Consider the following 21,103-nt stretch of genomic DNA (forward strand, 5'->3'; position numbering starts at 1 on the left):
CTCATGAAACATGGGACCAACACTTTACATTTTGCGTTTATATTTTTGTTCAGTGTAAATACCACATTGATCATATAATGTACCTGGCCATTACAACATATCAAAGATGTTTCACCAAATTCGTAGTTACTGTGACATTTGCATAAAGTAGAGCAGAGCTCAACTTTTTCCACCACTCTGCTAACAGTTCTCGCAGCTCACTTCCCACAATACCCTGCACATTTCTCTGTGTGCCCTCAAAAATGAATGGGGGCGGGACTTCTCCTGCTGACGCCACGTCTGGTGAAAATGCACTATTACAGCTCGCCTAGTCTATCAGCTCCCCGCTTTCTAATGTTAAACAGCTAGCTACAGTCGCTGTGGCTAGCGAAGTAAATGAAAAAAAGCTCTCGTGTACTGTAGCTAGTTAGCTAGCTCCGGCCTTGGCTGTAATACCGGCTAACGCATAATAAGAAAAGTAACGAATATTGTTTTTTTCCTGTAACGATAAAATGGCGGAAAAGCCAGAGGCTGGAGACAGCGAAGACGAGGTTGAAGATGTGTACGAAGTGGAGAGGATTATTGACATGCGAACGGAGGAGGTAACGAAACGAGCTAGCTACTACTGCTAGGCAGTTTTGGTTGTTAGCCAGCTAACTGAACGTTAGCTTAATCTAGCTACACAATGAGACGGTTTAAACTGTAAATAGACAACATAGCTAGCTAGAAATGCTAAAATGTCCACGCACAGTTAGTTAGCCAACCGCAAGGAAATTGAAATGGCTGCACAACTTTGCCCATACGACGCCCCCTCCTAACACTAGGCCAAGGTCGGGCAGACTGATGTTACTCTTTCGCCTTTCTGGACTTCAGCCAGCCCCACTTGCACAGACTTGCAAAATACAACAAACCCTCTGTGCTAACCGTGCACAACCAACTCGTAATTGTCTTTCATAATCTAGCTAACTAGCTACATGTGCTAGTTAGTTTGATATGCTAGTTGGTTAGGAAAGTGCTAACGTTAGCAGACTAGCTAACAGTCTAGACATGTTCTAGGTAGGTAGCTAGTTAGCTAAATAGCTAAATGTTTTAGCGATTAAGCACATTTTCCACGGTACCTAAAAAGATGGTACAGTCAGACCAGAACTATTTAGATATCACTAATTGTTGCAGTTTGGCGGATAGCCGTTGATACTTCTTAGGTAACAGTTAGTGTTAAGGGCAAGCAGGACATTTACGATCAATCTCTAATTGGCAATACTTAATCAATTCCCGACTTGGAAACCACCGCTGTCTTCTAAACTTCCATGGCTCCTTGCAGGTGGAATGTTGGAATTTAGAAAATGCGCCATTATTAAATTAAATCATTTTTTTGCACCATGAAGTAATCCAACAATGTGTATACCGCCATCTTGTCTATTTCAAATCTTAACTCATTGATGGAGAGAAGATTTGAAATAGACAAGATGGCAGTGTACACATTAGTTTGTTGACATTGAACAGCTGACTTACCTTGTATGCTAATTGGTGTAGACAGTCAACCATATTTCTTACACCAATCCAATGCTTTTATATGTATGAGGGTAAATGCACATTTCGGCGAGAAGGGGGGGAGAACCAGAGTTTGGCAAAGGTCGCTGACAATCAGACAGATGGCTACCACATTTCAGTCTGGTGACATCACTGTACTACACTATAGAGGGGCCATGTGTCACTGAGTGATTAAGCAGTAGGCTCCTCTATTAAAGTGCAAGCAAGAATATGTGTGTAAGTAAAGGGAGAGAATGTGTTTGTGTAGGTCTGATCTGTGTGTGTGTGAAATGGAGAGAGTGTTAGCTGAATGGGAGAAAGAGAGGATTGTCTGAGGCTTGTGATTGTGGCTCAACAGCGATTCAGAGTTCCAGAGAAAGAGGGGAGGGCAATATTGGATGAGGGGTCTGTGTGTGTGTATGGAGAAGTCACATGCACAGCCAGTTCCTCTTATCTAAACTGCTTTTGAGCTGAGAGTATGAAGGAGGGAGAAAGGAAAACAAAGCCTCTGAGGAAGATGGAGGCAGGTGGAGAGAAACCTGACTATCTTGTTGTGCTTTGTTTACAATCACGACCAGCCATGCACTGTGCTACAGTCACACTTGTACCCCATTTGAACCAGAACACATTAGTCACATGATACAAACAAGCAAAATCAACTGTCAAAGTAACCAGGTTTTCAGCCAACCGTTTTATGTGAGTAAAGTACATGTTGGATAAAACATTTAATGACAGGCCTGATGGAAATAGCAAATTTGTATGTAAACTTTCCAAATGTTGACAAAACAAAATACGCTAGACAAGGTGGGATCTTTTTGTGTCTGTAAAATTAATTATGTGAGAAATGGACGTGGAAACGCCTTTATACGCAAATATTGATATAATAACCATCATATCAAAGTAAACTTGGGAGTCACGTGATGATATGTTGTGGTCCTCCCACTGCGACTCGGGAAAGCATGCAGTTTATTAGGCTACAGATGAAATAAGTTATGATAAACTTCACAGGGTGGTGAAAGTGCACGATGATGAGCTTGATTCTCCTTTCCAATAAATATCTAGGGTCCTATTCTGGTGACATGATGATCATGCTTGGCTGTCATTTGACAAATATAAATTATCTCGCTCTTTTGTCCAAAATAATCTCATGTAGGTAGCCTACGCGCACTGTATTGGCTAGAGCGCACATGCCAAAATAAGAGTGGACACCTTTGCTATATAACACAACATTTTTTGTGACAAAACAATCAGTAGAGTTAAATGCGATGTAAACCCATTTAACTTGGGAATTTAACCTCAAAAGTTATCTTTATGTGCAATACGTTATCACGCGCATCCTTTTATCTGCAACAAGTACATTTGACGGAGCCACATCTCAGGCGGGAAAATACGTATATTGATTTTAGAATATTCTCATGAAAATCTGTCACCAATTGGATGGAAACCTAGCTAGTGTCAGAACTCCTATCACCTGTGACTGGGTCTCTGTTGTCCCAGTACCCTGGATGGGAAGGAGGGGACTGGGAGTACTGGCTGTGTGTCACATTGCCAGACACAGCCGCTCAACGGAATGTGTGTTTGTCTCAGATGGAGAGGTCTATGAGTAGGTATGGGTCAGACCTAATACAAAGTCTCTGTCAGGCTTTTTTATATACACAGGTCTATGAGTAGGTGTAGGCCTAATACAGTCACTCAGTCAGTCTTCATCTTCTGCAATGATGTGAAAGAACTGGACTGACAAAAAAATAAAAGCATTCTCCGTATTGCTCTCACCCACTTGTATTTGCCCTTGTCTTTAGGGGGAGGTCCTGTACCGCGTTCGCTGGAAGAACTACTCATCTGATGATGACACCTGGGAGCCTGAGGCCCACCTGGAGGATTGTAGGGAGGTGCTGCTGGGCTACAAGAGGGCTCTGGCAGAGGCTAAGGTCACAAAAGACCAAGATGCTAAGAAAGGCATGGTAAGTCCTATCCAGAAGGATCATAGCCATCATAAGAAATGCGAGTCTAATTGCTGGAATGAAAAGTGCTTTGTAGGACTGACTGTTACTTAACTACCTTTTGAGTAACCGATATTATCACTTTCAATGGCTGATGTGAATGTCCCCTCTCCTCTGTAGAAGCTGCCCATGAAGAGTGATGTGTTCGATGCTGACTCTGACAGCGACAGTGATAAAGACAAGCCCACAGACCTTTATGTCAAGAAGAAGAAAAAGAAGAAGCCCCAAGAAGAGGATGAGGAGGCACATCCCCTGAAGGAGAAGAGGAAAAAGAAGAAAGACAAGCGCAAAGAGGACTTCAGGCCTCGTCCAGCACCAGAGTCTGATGAAGAGGAGCTTTCCCCTCCCCCAACCCCGGGCCGTGGAACCAAGATGTCCGACTCCAAGAAGAGATTTGTTGACTCCGATGAAGAGGAAGAAGCCCCCGTGCCCTCCAAGAAGCACAGGAAGGACAAGGCTAAGGATGGAGGGAAGCACGGGAAAAAAGAGAATGTGGAGGAAGGGAAGAAGAAAAAGAAGAAAAAGAAGGATAGAAGGGGTGATCTGGAGTCCACTGAAGATGAGGCCACTGCCCCACTGGAAGAGGAGCTTAGCGAGGGGCCATCTGAGTCCCAGACAGATGATACCACCGCAACAGAAAAGTCTCGCGCTGACGACAAGCCCAAGAATAAGAAGGGTAAGTCAGAACTGAAGCTGCAGGGCATCAAGGACTTCCTTCAGGATAAGAAAGGCAAGAAGCCGGAAACTTCATCGCCAATGCTCTCCGCAAGCGGCCTCGCAAAACTAAAGAGCCTCACTTCCTCCAAGAGCCAGGGCCGGGATGAGCCCACACAAACCTCTGACTCCAGCGACACCCCTGCCCCGGCCCACGTCCACAAGAAGGCCAAGGGCAAGAGCCACGAGGCCACCCCTGCACCGCCTAAAATCCCCTCTTCCTCATCCTCGTCTTCCTCTTCCTCCTCTGGTGCAGGGGCCAGCACCAGCAAGACTGTGGAGGAGTCTAAAGTTGTAGTGGGCGGTGATAAGGAGCAGGCCGCCTCCACTAACCTGTTTGAGAAGTTCCTGCTGAACTGCGAGGCCAAGGACCGCGTTCCCCGCAAACAGATGGTACACCAGCCCACCCCCACAGAGAACACTAAACCACCAAAGGTACGCCAAGCTGCTCTGCACTAAATGTAGCGGGGTTAGTAAATCAATGCTGGTGACATAGCCAGCAGCAGGGCCCTCGCTGTTGTGCTGAAAGTCTATCTTAAGCTGCCTCAAGTAAAATCTTAAATATATTTCTGTTCAAATTTCAGCTCATAGGGAAAATTGAGAAAAGGACCAAGCTGACAAAGGAGTCACCTGCTCGGAAGCCAGAGCCAGACAAGACCAAACATACAGACGGTGAGAAGAATTACAAGGGTCCATTGTTAAGCTTTTATTTTTTAAAATTGCGTATGAATGATAGTGACTCAATCAAGACAAACAAAAATGTAACTGACATTTTAGTCATTTAGCGGACACTCTTATCCAGAGCAACTTACAGTAGTGAGTGCATACATTTTCATACTTTTTCGTACTGGTCCCCCGTAGGAATCGAACCCACAACCCTGGCGTTGCAAGCTACCAACTGAGCCACACAGGTCCCCCTTTTATTTGTTTATTTTCCCTTATCTAACATATTATTTGTTTATTCCTCTCTAATAGCATTTAGGCCCAGTCAGAGCCCCGCTGCTATGGAGACTGGTGACAGGGCGGAGGCAGAGGAGGAACCTGCCCAGAAGTCAAAGTTCGGCGGAGAGGACCGGAGGGAGGAGGCTCAACGTTGGGACAGGAGGACCCAAGAGGATGACAGGAGGAGGAGGAGGAGGGAGGACAGCGAGCCACGCCTCTTCATCGTCTGTGACGACAATCAAGACCCCCTGGAGAGCGCCGACAAGTCTGGTACGCAGTCTGGTACACCACAGAACCAACAAACACACACACAAACACAGAAAAGTCAACACAAACACACACACACGCATCTGTTACAAAACCTACCGTATTGCTTACACCTATCCAATCCTTTCAGATCTACACAAGTGTCTAGGGGTTAGGGGTTGTTTCTGGACAGAGTCCCTCATAATGGCCATGTGAAATAATACTAATGTACTATTGGATGTGGTTTGTGACTGACAGACAAAGGGCAAGCCTCTCTTAACCTTGGAATGGACCTCAACTTGGACTGGATGACACTGGAGGACTTTCAGAAACATTTGAACGGAGAGGATGAGATTCTCTCTGCTCCACCTCTATCTCCCAGTAAGTGTATACCCTCTTTCTCTCTCATGTTTCCCAGCAGTCTCTTAACATCGGCTGTACATGGACTTCTCTCTTCCACACACTATGTACATAGATGTTGACAACTACTGATGGGAAATATGTGTCCCCCTCAGGTGAGCTGCGGGATGCAGTGAAAAGCGGGGATTACATGTCTGTGAAACTTGCACTCAATTCCAAAGAGGACTACAATCTGGACCAGGAGGTACGTTCTGTGTTCCAAAGAGTACCTCTCACCTGTATTCTCCTCCCTGCTTTCCTCCTGTCTTTGGGGAGCCCCAGCTGTTTCACATATTTATTCAGTCCCAGTACAAGCACGAACTAGTCACAACTAGTCAATTAAATATGTTTTTACCTTTGTTAGAGTAGCCTATGTGTGTGGTTATACTTGTGAGTTCATTCAAATGAGGACCATTTTGGGACCAACATCACAGTTCTCTTCTCACAAGCTTTAGCCTTTGTTCTCGGGTTTTCCAACAAAAAACATACGTTAACCAACTTGTGCGACAACAGATTCACTTTTGATACATATGTTTAGCTATTGCATATACGTCAGCGCCAAGTGCCATAATTAATTACTTAATTAAAGCCACAATATGTAACTTTCATTAGCGCGAATGACTGGAAATTAAAGTTCCAGATTGCTGCTTTAATGAAATGTGTTGTGTAGAAAGATGTTTCATTTAGCCAGTCTGGTCAAGCATATACAACTGGATCAACTTAGCCACTCTGATCGAGTTATAATACAGTTTAAATATTGGATATAACGTGAGAGCCAGTAATGGCTTGCAGAGGTTGAATACCAGGACATTGAAGGAGAGAATCCGACTACAGTACCTGCTGACTGTATCCATTGAGGACCAGTAAGCAATCAAAGGTAAGCAGATTATGCCCTTCAACTACTGTTATTTAATTTAGCCTAATGGAGCTACAGATTGTTTTGTAATGATGTGTTAAACTTGAATAGGAAAATGCAGTTTGTAAAATTAATGTTTACTGCATTGCTTTAAAAAAAAAAACGTTTTGGCTATCATCATACCTAATAAACTGTTGTGCCAACTTGATGGCTGGCAATGAATAAATCCAAGCTTACATTGCATTGAATGTTTGTTGTTGTTGTGCACAGTTGGCAGATAATTTTCATACGTTACTATGGAGACAGCTAGAGTGATCTCAGACAAGTATTATCTTCTCATTTACAGACAAAGAACATGGTGAGCAAGAGGTCAAAGTTCACAAGAAGCTATAAGATACAACATTTACCTCAGGTACAGTAATGCCTTCGGAAAAGTATTCTTGCACCACCGCAGAGCATGTAAAACTGCTGCAGATTTTCGGTCATAGCAGTACTGACATTTTACTCATCTTCATTATCGACAACAAAAAGCCGAAAAACTAAAATATAAAACCTTCTTTTGAGTCACTCATTACAATACCAGTAACACATTTCAGCTTTCATAAATATTAATCGAACAAAGCCTTCACAGTTTAACAAACTACTGCCGTAAGCCTGTATTCCATTGCTTAACAAAATATGTATTTACATAGGCTAATATTACTTGTCCAGTTACATTGTTATTTTGTTTGGGTTGTCCAATATATCCTGTTTATTATTACAATTTATAAGGTCTCAATAGTATTAGTGTGGGCCAATCAGTGTTTTTAAGGGCGCTTTCATATTAATTTAGTACCGTGCTGCTTTTAAGAGAATGGAAAGAAATATATTTCTCAAACGTTCTGCTGTAACTGTTGGGCAAGTACCAGAATTAATTTGGACCAGGGTTTGTTTTGCATCTTCATAGGCATCCAAACGCTCCAGGATCTTATTCAGGTCTATATGTGAAAACACTTTTAAATCGACCACCAAACCATTATTGCACGCACGTCACAAAATACTGAATATATTGAGGATTCAAAACCGTCACTGGCAAAATGAGGTTAGAGGCCTAGTTGCATGGAGTTTTATTTTCTGTACCGTCCTCGTCTCCATGCAGCATCTCATCCAACATCACATTATTAAATCCTCATCAGACATATTTACAATGTCAAAACGTTGTAGTTCGTTGATTTAATACAATAAAGCCATAAACTATTCCTTGAATGGGTCACGTGGTTTTTTTTATTATTGAAGAATTCCGTCTACACGTAGTTTGGTGCTGTGTAACCATTGCATTGATTCTCGCTTGACTGTGATTGAAGTTTGAGAGCATTGTTGAGGTGCTCTTATGCGATCATTTGAATGACTCACAATGTGTACCGTACAGGTTTTCAATGAGCAGTACTGAGGTTTTCACTATTTAGAGTCCTCTGCATATGAAACAGGGCAGGGGACGCCAGTTTTGTCTAGTATGATGGTATAGTTAACCTAATTTCTCTTTGCCACAAAAGTTCAATGCTAACTCCCAACAGCTATGAAGCTGCTTGTTTTCCACGTTGTACGTCCCACTTTTCATAAATGTTCAACCAAAAGCATCATTAGATTAACCTTTCATAAGGTGTTATGAATCTTACGTTTACTTGTTCTTTTACAGGCATGCACTGTTGAACAGAAGAGTTTAAGTGGCAAAGAGAAGAGTTTAAATGAGCAAGAGGATATTTTAAATGAGGAAAAGAAGACTTTACGTGATGAAGAGAATAGATTAAGTAATGAAGAGAAGCCTTTATGTGCAGCAGGGAATCCTCACCGCGAGGGGAATCCTCACCGCGAGGGGAATCCTCACCGTGAGGGGAATCCTCACCGTGAGGGGAATCCTCACCGTGAGGGGAATCCTCACCGCGAGGGGAATCCTCACCGCGAAAGGAATCCTCTATGTAAAGAGAATCATTTACACAAGGAAGAGAATCCTTCACATGAGAAAAATTCTCTACACAATGAAGAGAATACTTCATGTGGCGAAGAGAATACTTCATGTGATGTGGAGAAGACTTTATGTGACATGGAGAGAGCTTTATGTGACATAAAGGGTGCAAGTGCTGAAGAATTCAGTTCAAGTGATGACGAGATTCACAAAAACAGTTCAGGTGATGAGGTAGAAGGACAAAGACTGGATTCAAACGTTCCAAGTGGGTCCGATCCTCTTCCATCTAATGCAGAAAGCTCCTGCGACAATAATGAATATGAGCAGTATCCTCCAAAAACAGCACAAGCTAAAAAACCTTGCCGCAAGAAATTTGCACCACGGAAAGGTACACGGTCAAGCTTACGTTCCAGCACAAAAATGACAGTCAGCGCATGTAGTACGATAGAAGATGAGGATGAGGATGATGATGATAAAAGAAAATTGGGCAAAAAGCACTTTTGCCTGTATTGCAATCAACCACACCACAAAATTGCAAGACATTTAGAAAGGATGCATGCAGAAGAAGCAGCTGTTGCTCATGCGATCAGCTTCCCAAAACTCTCCAAAATCAGGGCTCTCTTGCTTGACCAACTCCGTAACAAAGGCAACTATCAACACAACTTTGAAGTTCTTCAAAGTGGAGATGGAAAAGTTGTGACAAAGAAAATACCCTCTTACGATGGTGCTTCTGTGCGTGACTACCTGCCCTGCCAACACTGCTTAGCTTTTTTCAACAAAATAGATTTATGGAAGCATGAGGGCTCATGTAATACCAGAAAAGGACAAGATGAAACGAGGGGAGGAAAAAGAGTGCGGATCCATGCTGCGTCCTCTCAACTTGTTCCATTGCCTGTCTACTCTACTGGAGGATGTGAAGAAATAATACACAATATGAATCAAGATGACATCTCATGCCACATCAAAAATGATCCCCTGATATGTAAATATGGCAATGCACTATCCGCAAAGCATGGCCATGCCAAGTCACAGTTTACTTACATTGGTTCAAAAATGAGGGAATTGGCTAGATTTGTACTTACAGTAAATGAGATGGACTGTGGTGTCCAATACTTGCATGAAGTATGTGTACCATCCAAATTCAAATTGGCCGTTCATGCTGCCAGGAAAATGAGTGGTCATGACCCTGCCTCTGACAGATACAAGACCCCATCTCTTGCTTTAAAGATTGGCTATTCCTTGAAAAGAGCGACCGAAATAGCTTTTGGGGAGAGTCGTATGACAGAGGACCGCGAGGCAGAGGAACAAGCCAAAAGGTTCATTGAACTTCTTGAAAACGATTGGAATAACAGTTTTTCTGGTCTATCCCTCAGCACTGTCCCTCAGTGTGATGAAGTTGATGTGTCTTCACTAACTGAGGATTTGATCAAACTTCAGAAGTTTCTCAAGGTTACAGAGGACACAGCGAGGAAAGAATTGCTGGAGAGCCCTACCAATGTTGTCTGGAAAAAGCTCAATGAAACTCTTCTTGCAGAAATAGCTCTCTTCAACAGAAAAAGGACAGGAGAGGTTGCGAAAATGCTGTTGGAAACGTACACAAACAGGAAGAAAGCTCCAGCTAGTGCAGACATTTTCAATAGCCTCTCAAGGCTGGAGCAGGAGCTTGGTGACGACAAATTAACCAGGGTGGAAATAGAAGGAAAAAATGGTAGGAAAATGCCAGTCCTACTAACGGAGAGGATGATTTCATCTCTTGACATCCTTATTGCAAACAGAGACAAAGTTGGTGTGTCAAAGGACAACCCTTATGTCTTCGCACGGAGCCTGGATGCAGCAAGCTACGTCAGAGGGTTTGACTGTCTGAGGAAATTTGCACATGAGTGTGATGCAAAGAATCCTGAAAGTCTGATCCATGCGACAGTGAGGAAAGAGGTTGCTATTCATTGCCAAATACTGAACTTGAATGAAAGTGAATTGGATCAAGTTGCAAAGTTATTGGGACATGACACCCAGGTCCATAAAGAGTACTACAGACTCTCTGAAAATGCAGCACATCTAGCAGAAATCAGCAAATTGCTGCTTGCAATGGATCAGGTTCCAGTTGTAATTCCAGGGCCGTCTGAGGAAAGGGTTGTTTCTCCTACATATGGTGAGTATCAGTTGCTTTACAGGATATTTGGACTAACATTTCCATTGTGTTTTAGGAGTTAAATGATAAATGTTGAGTGGGAAAATCCCTGTTTTTGTGCCATTTACATGTTAACTAGACATTTTTGAGACGCTTGCAACTTATTGCTCTATAGTGTTTGCTCTGTTCCTCTTCACAATATATGATAATGACACATGTTCATGAATCCTTTTCTTCTGTATGTTTTCATTTCATAGGGACATATTCTGCGGGGACAGATTCTGCGAGGACATATCCTACCGGGACACATCCTACTGGGTCAGCATATCCGACAGAGACATATTCAGCAAAGTCATATACTGTGGGGGCACAGCCTTCAAGGTCATATCATGCTGGGACATATCCTGAGAAGTCATATCCTTCAGAATTACATTCTGCAATGTCATATTCTGAGGGGACAGATTCTGCGAGGGCATATCCTAGTGTGACACATCCTGCAGGGACCTATCCAGCAAGTTCATATGTTGCAGGGACATATACTGCAGAGACACATGATGCAAGATCATATCCTGCAAGTGCTTATGACCTCTCATCTCCTGCAAGATCATATGCTTCGGGGACGAATCCTGTCAGGTCATATCCTGAAGGGACATATCCTGCGGGGACACATTTTGCGGGGACACAACTTGCGAGGTCATATCCTGCCGGAACATATCCTGCACAGACACTTCCTGCGCAAACACTCCCAGCGCATACAGTTATTACGCCAACACTTCATGCCCAGACACTTCCTGCCCAGACAGCTCCAACACAGACGCTTCCTGTCGGGGCAGTTCCTGCAGGGACAGGTTCTGTGGGGACGGGTAAGGTGGGCACAGTGTGGAAACGGAGGCCGTGGAGTGATGCTGCTAAGGCTGCAGTGAAGCGTCAGTTGGGACACTTTATCTCAATGATGGAGGTTCCAGGTAAACGGGACTGTGAAGTATGCCTCCACAATGAACCAGCTCTACAAGACAGGACATGGAGAGACATCAAAAACTATGTGCACAACACAGTAAAATCTATTAAAAGGAAGAAGGGCCTTACAAGAGTGGACCCCACCCAACAGACAAAGAAAGGACCGGCAAAGAAAGAAAAAGAAACGGAGGCAAAGAGTGCTAAGGAAGGAGTTGGTGGAACAATGACAGTACCTTCACAGGAGAGACTAGAGGCAGGTCCTGTTGCTGTGGCAACACCAAGGAAACAGAAAATATGGGGTGATGAGGCTCAGGCTGCGGTGAGGCGGCAGCTAGGAGACTTCACTAAACTGATGAAGATTCCAGGTAAAAAGGAATGTGATGCATGTATTGCAGCTGAACCAGCTCTACAAGGCAGGACATGGAAAGATGTAAAAAACTATGTGCATAACACATTAATGACGATGTGCAGGAGGCATATTTCAGGCAAACAAAACATGGATCGTGAAAAACCAAGTCCAGTGACACAGAAACCAGGGTTGCAACAGAGTCCAGGGGTGCATCAGAAACAAGGGGCGCTGTTGGGACATCCAGAAGATCCTCCTGTTTATCTGTCCTTATGATTACCTTGAACTAGTTTGAAAACCTACCATGGTTCAAGGTAAGCTAAAGGAGAAGAGGATAGCTTTTGATTTAATCTGACAATCCTTGCTCACTTTGATCTCACTTTGTGACGGAAAGCAAGAATGAAGTAGCATTTTAAGGATATAATATCAGTACCTACTTTATTCTGCAAATGTATCCGTAGCAACTACATAGTGATATATTATGCATGAAAACTTCGCAGATGTTGAAATTCTCAACTACAAAATTCCATTGTCATAATGCATTATGTGGCGGCAAAACTCAAAGCCTTTTGGCATAGGCTACACATTTGCAACCTTGGAGAAAGGAGGCAAGGAAGGATGGACTCATACCGTTTTGTTTATTTAAAAAACCCAATGGCCCTTTATAAATGCTGTCAAACTGAATCTTCTGGGACGGCAACAAGGCCTCATGGACGCACATTCGGAATCCAAACGCACCACATGTTTCGATTGAACCATGTTGCATAAAAATGCCCAAGATAACTGACTGAAATACAGTATATGCTCCACATGGATAGATAACATGTACAGGCATAATTTATGTTAATTTTTTAACAACTTCGTTGATTGTTGTGCAAACCTATACAGTTAAACTGATGACTTTAGCTTTTTGATCACATTACTAGTATACTTTACTTTCACCAAATGGATCTGGATCCAGATGTACAAAATATTTTGTGTATTCTTGCCTGTACCATTGTATATGTAGCTAATGTATACATGTAGGTTAGGTTTTGAGTAAAAACAACTGACCAGCAAACCTGGGAATTTAGCAGGTTATTCCTGGTAGAAGTGCGGTGTGAATGGTTTTCAGGGCTCCATCGGTATGAGCTTCACATTCTACATAGTCACATCACTCAAAACCTTAACATTTTTGGTGTGGCTAAAATCATGATATGGTCAAACAGTAAAGTTCATTATCCTCATTCCTGTAATATTAGAGTCTACACTCCTGCCCCTGTTTCGCTGGGGCCTGCTGATGTGATGAGTGAGCCACTCCTCTCCAGGAGAATAACATTTGTTCTGATTGTATAACAATAAGGAGGTCTCTGCTTTCTGCATATTTAGAGTTGGCAATCTAATGTGTTTTGAGTTTCCACTTCCACGGGTGTTGAATTAGCCCCAATATCCATATTGTTAACCCAAAATTAATGCCAGTCACGGGGTTAGGTTGTATAACTTGAATCATTCATTCCTGATTGGACATGTTAGATGAAACAACTTATTTATTGAATAGCATCTCGAGGTAGTCTATTACATTTCTTAATAAAGAATGACTGACTTTATAAGATGATTACAAACATTTTATATTGCATGACGCTGCTTTTTGGGGGGGTTGAGACCAAATCATGGGCTGGTGCCATCAACTGAAAAAGTTACGCACAGTTCAAACGCAAAAAACGTATGGTGAGTCGAACTGAATAGAAATTAAAAGCAGGCTGGCACGGTTGAGAGCTTTTATTGATTTACCAATTTGGTGTCATACAACCGGTCTCAACACTGCAGACTTTCTTGTTGGGTTTGAGTCGAATTCAGGCATAACCGCGTTCTCTTCTGTGTTAAAGAAACCACAAGGTTTATTGCACTAAAAAGGCAAAGACGATTCACATCTGTGCAGTGCGGAAGTTAATGTCTGAAACTGAATATGATCGGTTTAATGTGTCTCGGTTAACGTAGGCCATAATGTATCTAAAGATTTCATAACTCACGTTTGCTAAGGAATCACGAAACGTCCCCTCATCCCTAAAATAAACCATGCGATATTACTGTGCAACGTAGACGTTTTAGTTTCTCCCGAGATTGCAAAAGGATTTTTATGTTTGTGGTGCCCATCAGTTATGACTATTACAACCTGTGTGTTGATGTTGTTTTTACCGTCAGTTGCTGGTTTCAAAGAGCACCAAAAACTACACTAACCCAGTCAACGCGTCCACCTGTGAATCCGAGGGCATACTTCTGCTGTGGGTGTTGTAGCGAAGCAACCTTTATTTGCATGCAATTAACATATATTAATAGACATTACAATTTGACTGATTGTGGAAGAACTGCTCTTGCGCGCTGCATGAAACAGGCGTGCTTCACCCGCGCGGAAAGAGCGGCAGAGGCTGCTGAACTATCATCAAAAGTCAGACGAGGCGCACTGCGTGGTTTCAGACGGCACTCTATCCCTGCTTCCAAAGAGAAAGTGACATATTTTTTGTTCGGTGCTGTGTTTGAACAAGGGCTTAGTGGCCCAGGTGCCACCAGGGGAAAATGCTGGTCTGGAGCCATGGGTTTACATACGAAGTGTGTTCCCAGCTAAGGGAGTATGGTTTGATGTTTGAGGCGCTTGAAAACCAATCATGTCAAGAATAATGTTTATTTGGCTGTTCTAGAACTATAATCTTTAGATGAAGAGACGGCTCCATTTGAAAATGGTTACTTATTATAAATACAAGGCATACATACACTATCCACATTCAATTGCTTTTGAAGCATGGTTGAGTTTATTATCATGGATATTGTACTTATGTTATTAACGTTAGCGAGCTAGCTAGCTAGTATTCCTAGCTACCGGTATGTATCAGTAGTTGTTTTTTATATTCGTTTTTAAATATATATATATATTTATAAACAATTTAGATTTTATCGTTCATTTCAATCTCGCTCGTTTTTGTGGATATTTGCTTCTAGATGTAATTCATTTTCATTACTAAGCCAGATTCCCCCAGCTGCATGACCCAGTGAGCCATCTCAGTCCTGGCGAGTTGCTTTATTCAAAAGGAGCTGTTGATTAGGCTTGCCAGGTGGTCAGAGTTTGTGCTTTAGGACCATTGAAAGGGCAAGGTCAGTGAACTTTTCAGATCCTATCAAAGGGCCCATTAATGGCTACATCCCGATTTTCCACCCTTCTCCCAAAGTGACTGGGAGTGTGCAAGTAAACTCTTTGAAAGAAGTGTGGAGAATCTGTAAGCAGCATGAGTGATGGCTGATGGGTTTGGCAAGGACTGGTGGACTTTTATTGGCCATCCCTTTACATCGAAAGTTTATATGTGTGGAGGCTCTAACATGATTCCTAAACCGAAGCCTTGTTTATTGTCACTAGTAACTTTACTGTAATGTTCACTAAAATTTGATGACTTCCAATCCAATTTGAGGCAGTTTTTGGTTCTCCGATCCACTCCTTTGACCCAAAAGTTACTATTGATAAGTAACTGAAATCTGCTTTGCCAACTGGAAACAGTTCCTTTGTTCTGAGTGTGGAATTGGTTTCAGAGATTCGCACACAACCTAGGCTATTCCTCTTGTACCTGTCTTTCCTACTAAATATGATGTGGATGATTAGGCATTAACTGTCCATGTACTTGTTTAATTGCTTCTTGTCAAATGATAAACATTTAAACTTTTTATATTAATGTTGCTATTATTCACTACGGTCTTAACCATATTGATTCACAGCAGCCGTTTAAGTTCCTCAACACTAATTTAGGCTGACTAACTTGTATAGGGTTTGATGGCTGTTGCTTCTCTGTATTATTTGATCCACTTGCCTACTAGATAATGTTACTATTGCAAGTAAACCTTTCTGTTGCTTCTAATTGGATCAAGGTTCAAGGAGGAATAATGTAAATAAATTAGTTCATAGTTATCAGTTCATGCTATAACTGCATAAGGTCTGCCACAGTGTTAGGTGTTAACTGAGAAAAAATCAGGGGTTTCAACCACACCCCACTATTTACTGTCTAAAGACATGGACATCATTGCTTGAATTGTGTTTTTTTCACCAACATGTATTTGTTATCAAGCTGCCTTTTGTTACCACCTGGTGCTCATTGTGTGTACTGTAAGATACTATATTTGCGCCGTTAATAAATTGTTACTTGACGTAAACTTTCTAAGCTGCAAGACATGCTCTTTCAGTTCTGAGAATATTCATACAGCCTACTTGATGTCCATCATTAGTGTTCCAACAGGGATTTAGAATCGTACCAATAACGGTAATGGAAAACAGCTTGCTTCCATTCAGCCAAGAGCATTAGTGAGGTCGGGCACTGATGTTGGGCGATTAGGCCTGGCTCGCAGTCAGCGTTCCAATTCATCCCAAAGGTGTTTGATGGGGTTGAGGTCAGGGCTCTGTGCAGGCCAGTCAAGTTCTTCCACACCGATCTCGACAAATCATTTCTGTATGGACCTCGCTTTGTGCACAGGGGCATTGTCATGCTGAAACAGGAAAGGGCCTTCCCCAAACTGTTGCCACAAAGTTGGAAGCACAGAATCGTCTAGATTGTAATTGTATACTGTAGCGTTAGGATTTCCCTTCCCTGGAACTAAGGGGCGTAGCCCGAACCATGAAAAATAGCCCCAGACCATTATTCCTCCTCCACCAAACTTTACAATTGGCACTATGCATTCGGGCAGGTAGCGTTCTCCTGGCATCCGCCAAACCCAGATTCGTCCGTCGGACTGCCAGATGGTGAAGCGTGATTCATCACTCCAGAGAACGCGTTTCCACTGCTCCAGAGTCCGATGGCGGCGTGCTTTACACCACCCCAGCCGACGCTTGGCATTGCGCATGGTGATCTTAGGCTTGTGTGAGGCTGCTCAGCCATGGAAACCCATTTCATGAAGCTCCCGATAAACAGTTATTGTGCTGACGTTGCTTCCAGAGGTAGTTTGGGACTCTGTAGTGAGTGTTGCAACCGAGGACAGAATTTTTACGCTCTACGCACTCGGCGGTCCCGTTCTGTGAGCTTATGTGGCCTACCACTTCGCGGCTGAGCTGTTGTTGCTCCTAGACGTTTCCACTTCACAATAAAAGCACTTACAGTTGACCGGGGCAGCTCTAGCAGGGCAGAAATATGACGAACTGACTTGTTGGAAAGGTGGCATCCTATGACGGTACGATGTTGAAAGTCACTGAGCTCTTCAGTAAGGCCATTCTACTGCCAATATTTGTCTATGGAGATTGCATGGCTGTGTGCTCGATTTTATACACCTGTCAGCAACGGATATGGCTGAAATGGCGAATCCACTAATTTGAAGGGGTGTCCACATACTTTATAAATATAGTGTATCATCACCATTGCTCAGTGCTTTGTGCTTTTACGAACTTAACCTTTTGGATGAAAAGAGAACACCCTAGGTAAGTCGATAAGTTTAACTTTCAAAAAAGTGAACTTGCCCTTTTTTTGTTATTTTTAAACAATTAGCTGTACAGATACATTTGGATTGCTGCCCCGCTTCCCATTGTGTTTGCTACAAGAGGCTTTGGAAAGCTTTAGTCCTCAGTAATGAAGGAGTTTGTGTCTGTGTGTGTTGCCTCCTGCAGGACTCCAGTGGTATGTCCCTGAGTATGTTGGCAGCAGCAGGGGGACAGGATGACATCCTGAGGCTGCTGATTAAGAAGGGGGTGAAGGTGAACGGACGGCAGAAGAACGGAACCACTGCCCTTATGCACGCTGCAGAGAAGGTAACACAGGACAGACTGGTTTAAACCGCCTCATTACAAGTAAAGTCTACACACATGTATACGCTACTCTTGTTTGTGTGTAAATGTCTGTTTGCAAGGTTTACTTACTTACTTAACCCTCTCCTTACATTTTTTCATTTCAGAACTTCCTGACCACAGTTGCTATCCTCCTGGAGGCAGGGTCCTACGTCAACGCTCCGACACTGGGAGGAGAGACGGCCCTGATGAAGGTACGGAGGAGGAGGGGGAAAAACGGGGGTGATGAAGAGAAATGCTGTGTTTTAATTAGAAAGCAACATATCACCCCTGAAGCATAGAGACTAAGCTCGTCAATGACCCCTATTTGTGAATACCCTCATTTCTGCTAAAGTCCTGTGGGACAGACTTATCGCTATAGTTCTTTACCAGTAGCCTCTGTTCTTCAGGCGTGTAAGAGGGGGAATGCTGACGTGGTGCGCCTCCTACTGGAGTACGGGGCCGACTGCAACATCCTGTCCAAACACAAGAATACGGCCATGTACTTCGCCAAGGTCAGCAACAACCTGCTTGTGTACGACCTCATCAAGGACCACATCAACATGTGAGTGTTGCTGCCATGTCTCACTCTCGCTCTGTAAACGTATGAATCAGTCTGTATAAATAAAGGTACATATGTAACAGAGTTAAGATTGTATACTGTAACCCCACATACTGTTAGCAGCACAGTGATGCCTTATTCTTTCTCACACATTCTCTCCCTCACATACACAGGTTGTCAAGTGTGGCAGAGGACACTATCCGGGCGTTCTTTGAGACTCGGCTGGCCCTGCTGGAGCCGGTGTTCCCTCTGGCCTGTCACAGACTCTGTGAGGGACCAGACTTCTCTCTGGAGTTTGGCTACAAACAATCGCCTCACACACCTGGAGAGGGTAGGATACACCTACAAACAGTGCTAATCACTTGCACACACTGTATTGGGGGGTTAGGGAAAGCATTTAATCTCTCCCTCCCTCTCTCCTCCCTCTCTCCTCCCTCTCCTCACTCCCTCTCTCCTCCCTCTCCTCACTCCCTCTCCTCACTCCCTCTCTCCTCCCTCTCCTTCCAGGCTCAGGCATCCTGCTCTTCATCTTCCATGCTAACTTCCTGAGTGAGATCACAGCCAGGCTGTGTGGGCCCTGCAGTGTCCATGCCGTGGTGCTCAATGACAAGTTCCAGTTGCCCATCTTCCTGGTGAGTCTCACTCTAGATCAGGAGTACTGGAGGTCTGGAGAATGGCTGGTTTTCTGTTTTACCTCATAGTTAGTTGATTGATTCGTGTCACTGATCTTTTCCTCTTTCAATTACACCCCACAGGATAGTCACTTCATCTACTCATTCAGCCCAGTGCCAGGCATCAACAAACTGTTCATTCGCCTGGCAGAGTCACCAACAGCCAAGGTAAACACACACACACACACAGCAGAGTAACCTATGACCATGGTGAGAGGGGGTCTAGGCCAAGTTACTGTAAAAGACTGACAAGTTGTTGATAAATTAAATTTGACCAATACATTTGATTGATGGACTCTTTCTTTCTCCCCAGGTGAAGCTTCTCATCTGTGCATACCGTGTTCAGCTACAGTGATGCGTAGCACCTGCCAAGTTCAGAGTTTGCAAGCTGTCTGGATCCCAAGCACACCATGGGAGATCACACAAACCAAGATTCACACATGTGCAATCACACATGAAGAACAGTTTGAGCCACACGCCAGGCTACCTTCATATAAAGTTGTTGGACATTAAGCATCCACCCAGAGTTTGAGAGACTGTTTCTCTGGCAGAGGATTAAAGGACAAGAACAGCATCTCAACCCTGTCCATTGACCAATCATGTATATTTCTGTGTGTACGATTTAATACTTTAACTGAAGTCTTTGAGTTCTGCTTTTGTGTATGCGTAGGGGGACAATAGCCTGATGTATTTTTGTTGGTGCTCTTGATGGCATCACAGGCAAGGAGTTAATGTCAGATTCTTTAGACCAAGTTAATGCTTTGCCCAATTATACAATTTTAGAAATGAGTTGTTGCATTTGCCTTTCTGGAGTTGTCTATTTTATTGTCTGTAGATACACGTGTGGAGTGTTAAGTTTGAAGGATGTTTGTTGATTTAGGCACTTTTGCCACTGTTGGAGTGGGTTAAATTATAGCATGACGCTTCAGATGTAATTTTACTAAAGGGCTAACGTGTCACTCCTTACGAGTGAAGAATCCTGCTTCTTGGGATTGGAGGAAAACACTAAAGATGAATACTCTAGTCTAGGACTACATGAGAGCTTTCAAAAATGCATGATTTTAACGACTTTATCAAAATAGATCGCTTGTAGTTATGGTGGTAGTTGCAATGACGAAAATGCAGAGTACATCCTGGCAATGACATGACTTGCTGACATACGATAGATATGGGATGAACATTTATCCATGATAATCTACTGTAATATGAAGGAATTGCCATCCTTGTTTTATAAGATTTGGGAACTAATTTGATATGAGGATTTATTCTGCCTTAATAGCCACATCATTGAAATAATTTCCCCCTTTTTGTCAACTGCTGTGTAAGCTGTGGCAATGAAGTAAAATGGTGAAATTCACCAAAGGATACCAATGTCTGTAGTTTATTCTGAAGATATGTCAATGTAGGCGCGGAAGCACAAGCGTATCCTACCAGAGTCCTTCCCGGAAGAGTTTTGAAATCTGCCACACACCCTTTGAATCAGATATTGTTTTCTCGAAGGAGAAAACATTTTAAAAAGAGTATCTATAAAATGTCTTGCACAACTAGCTAAATAGGTTTTTATCACTTTATACATTTATTTTGGGATTCCACCTTGTAAACGCCATTTGCCTGATTTTGCGTTTGGAGAAGGAGAGTCATTTCATACGGTCCGTGTTATCTGGGATCCTTGGGACTTCCCTACCCAATTGAAGTTGAATGGTAAGGGTTATGTTCAGTGATGCTTTTAGCATGTAAATCTTGGTGGGGAAAACTACAAAAATAATGCATGCCAGCAAAGCCACAACACGATTGGAATAACAGTTTTTCTGGTCTATCCCTCAGCACTGTCCCTCAGTGTGATGAAGTTGATGTGTCTTCACTGAGGATTTGATCAAACTTCAGAAGTTTCTCAAGGTTGCAGGGGACACAGCAAAGAAAGAATTGCTGGAGAACCCAACCAACGCTGTCTGGAAAAAGCTAAATGAAACTCTTCTTGCAGAAATAGCTCTCTTCAACAGAAAAAGGACAGTGGAGGTTGTGAAAGCGCTGTTGGAAACGTACACAAACAGGAAGAAAGCTCCAGCT

General features: G+C 43.0%; 1 protein-coding gene across 2 annotated transcripts; it reads left to right on the plus strand.

Moving 5' to 3' along the window:
- Positions 1–269: 269 nt before the first annotated feature.
- Positions 270–20,403, plus strand: LOC311143622 (M-phase phosphoprotein 8-like). 2 transcript variants are annotated; one of them, XM_084179482.1, is made up of 14 exons: positions 270–581; positions 3,309–3,470; positions 3,630–4,658; positions 4,808–4,895; positions 5,199–5,435; positions 5,670–5,792; positions 5,927–6,015; positions 17,648–17,788; positions 17,932–18,018; positions 18,214–18,368; positions 18,539–18,696; positions 18,873–18,997; positions 19,121–19,204; positions 19,350–20,403. In XM_084179482.1, exons 1-14 carry the CDS (start codon positions 492–494, stop codon positions 19,389–19,391), a joined length of 2,610 nt encoding a protein of 869 aa, XP_084035608.1. In that variant the 5' UTR covers positions 270–491; the 3' UTR covers positions 19,392–20,403. The 2 variants fall into 2 exon arrangements, with proteins under 2 accessions (XP_084035608.1, XP_084035607.1); XM_084179481.1 differs by lacking the exons at positions 17,648–17,788; positions 17,932–18,018; positions 18,214–18,368; ... (2 more) ...; positions 19,121–19,204; positions 19,350–20,403 and adding exons at positions 8,342–10,757; positions 10,994–13,624.
- The last annotated feature ends 700 nt before the right edge of the window (positions 20,404–21,103 follow it).

This window comes from Coregonus lavaretus (assembly GCF_964263955.1).
Source record: "Coregonus lavaretus genome assembly, chromosome: 16".
NCBI lineage: Eukaryota > Metazoa > Chordata > Actinopteri > Salmoniformes > Salmonidae > Coregonus > Coregonus lavaretus.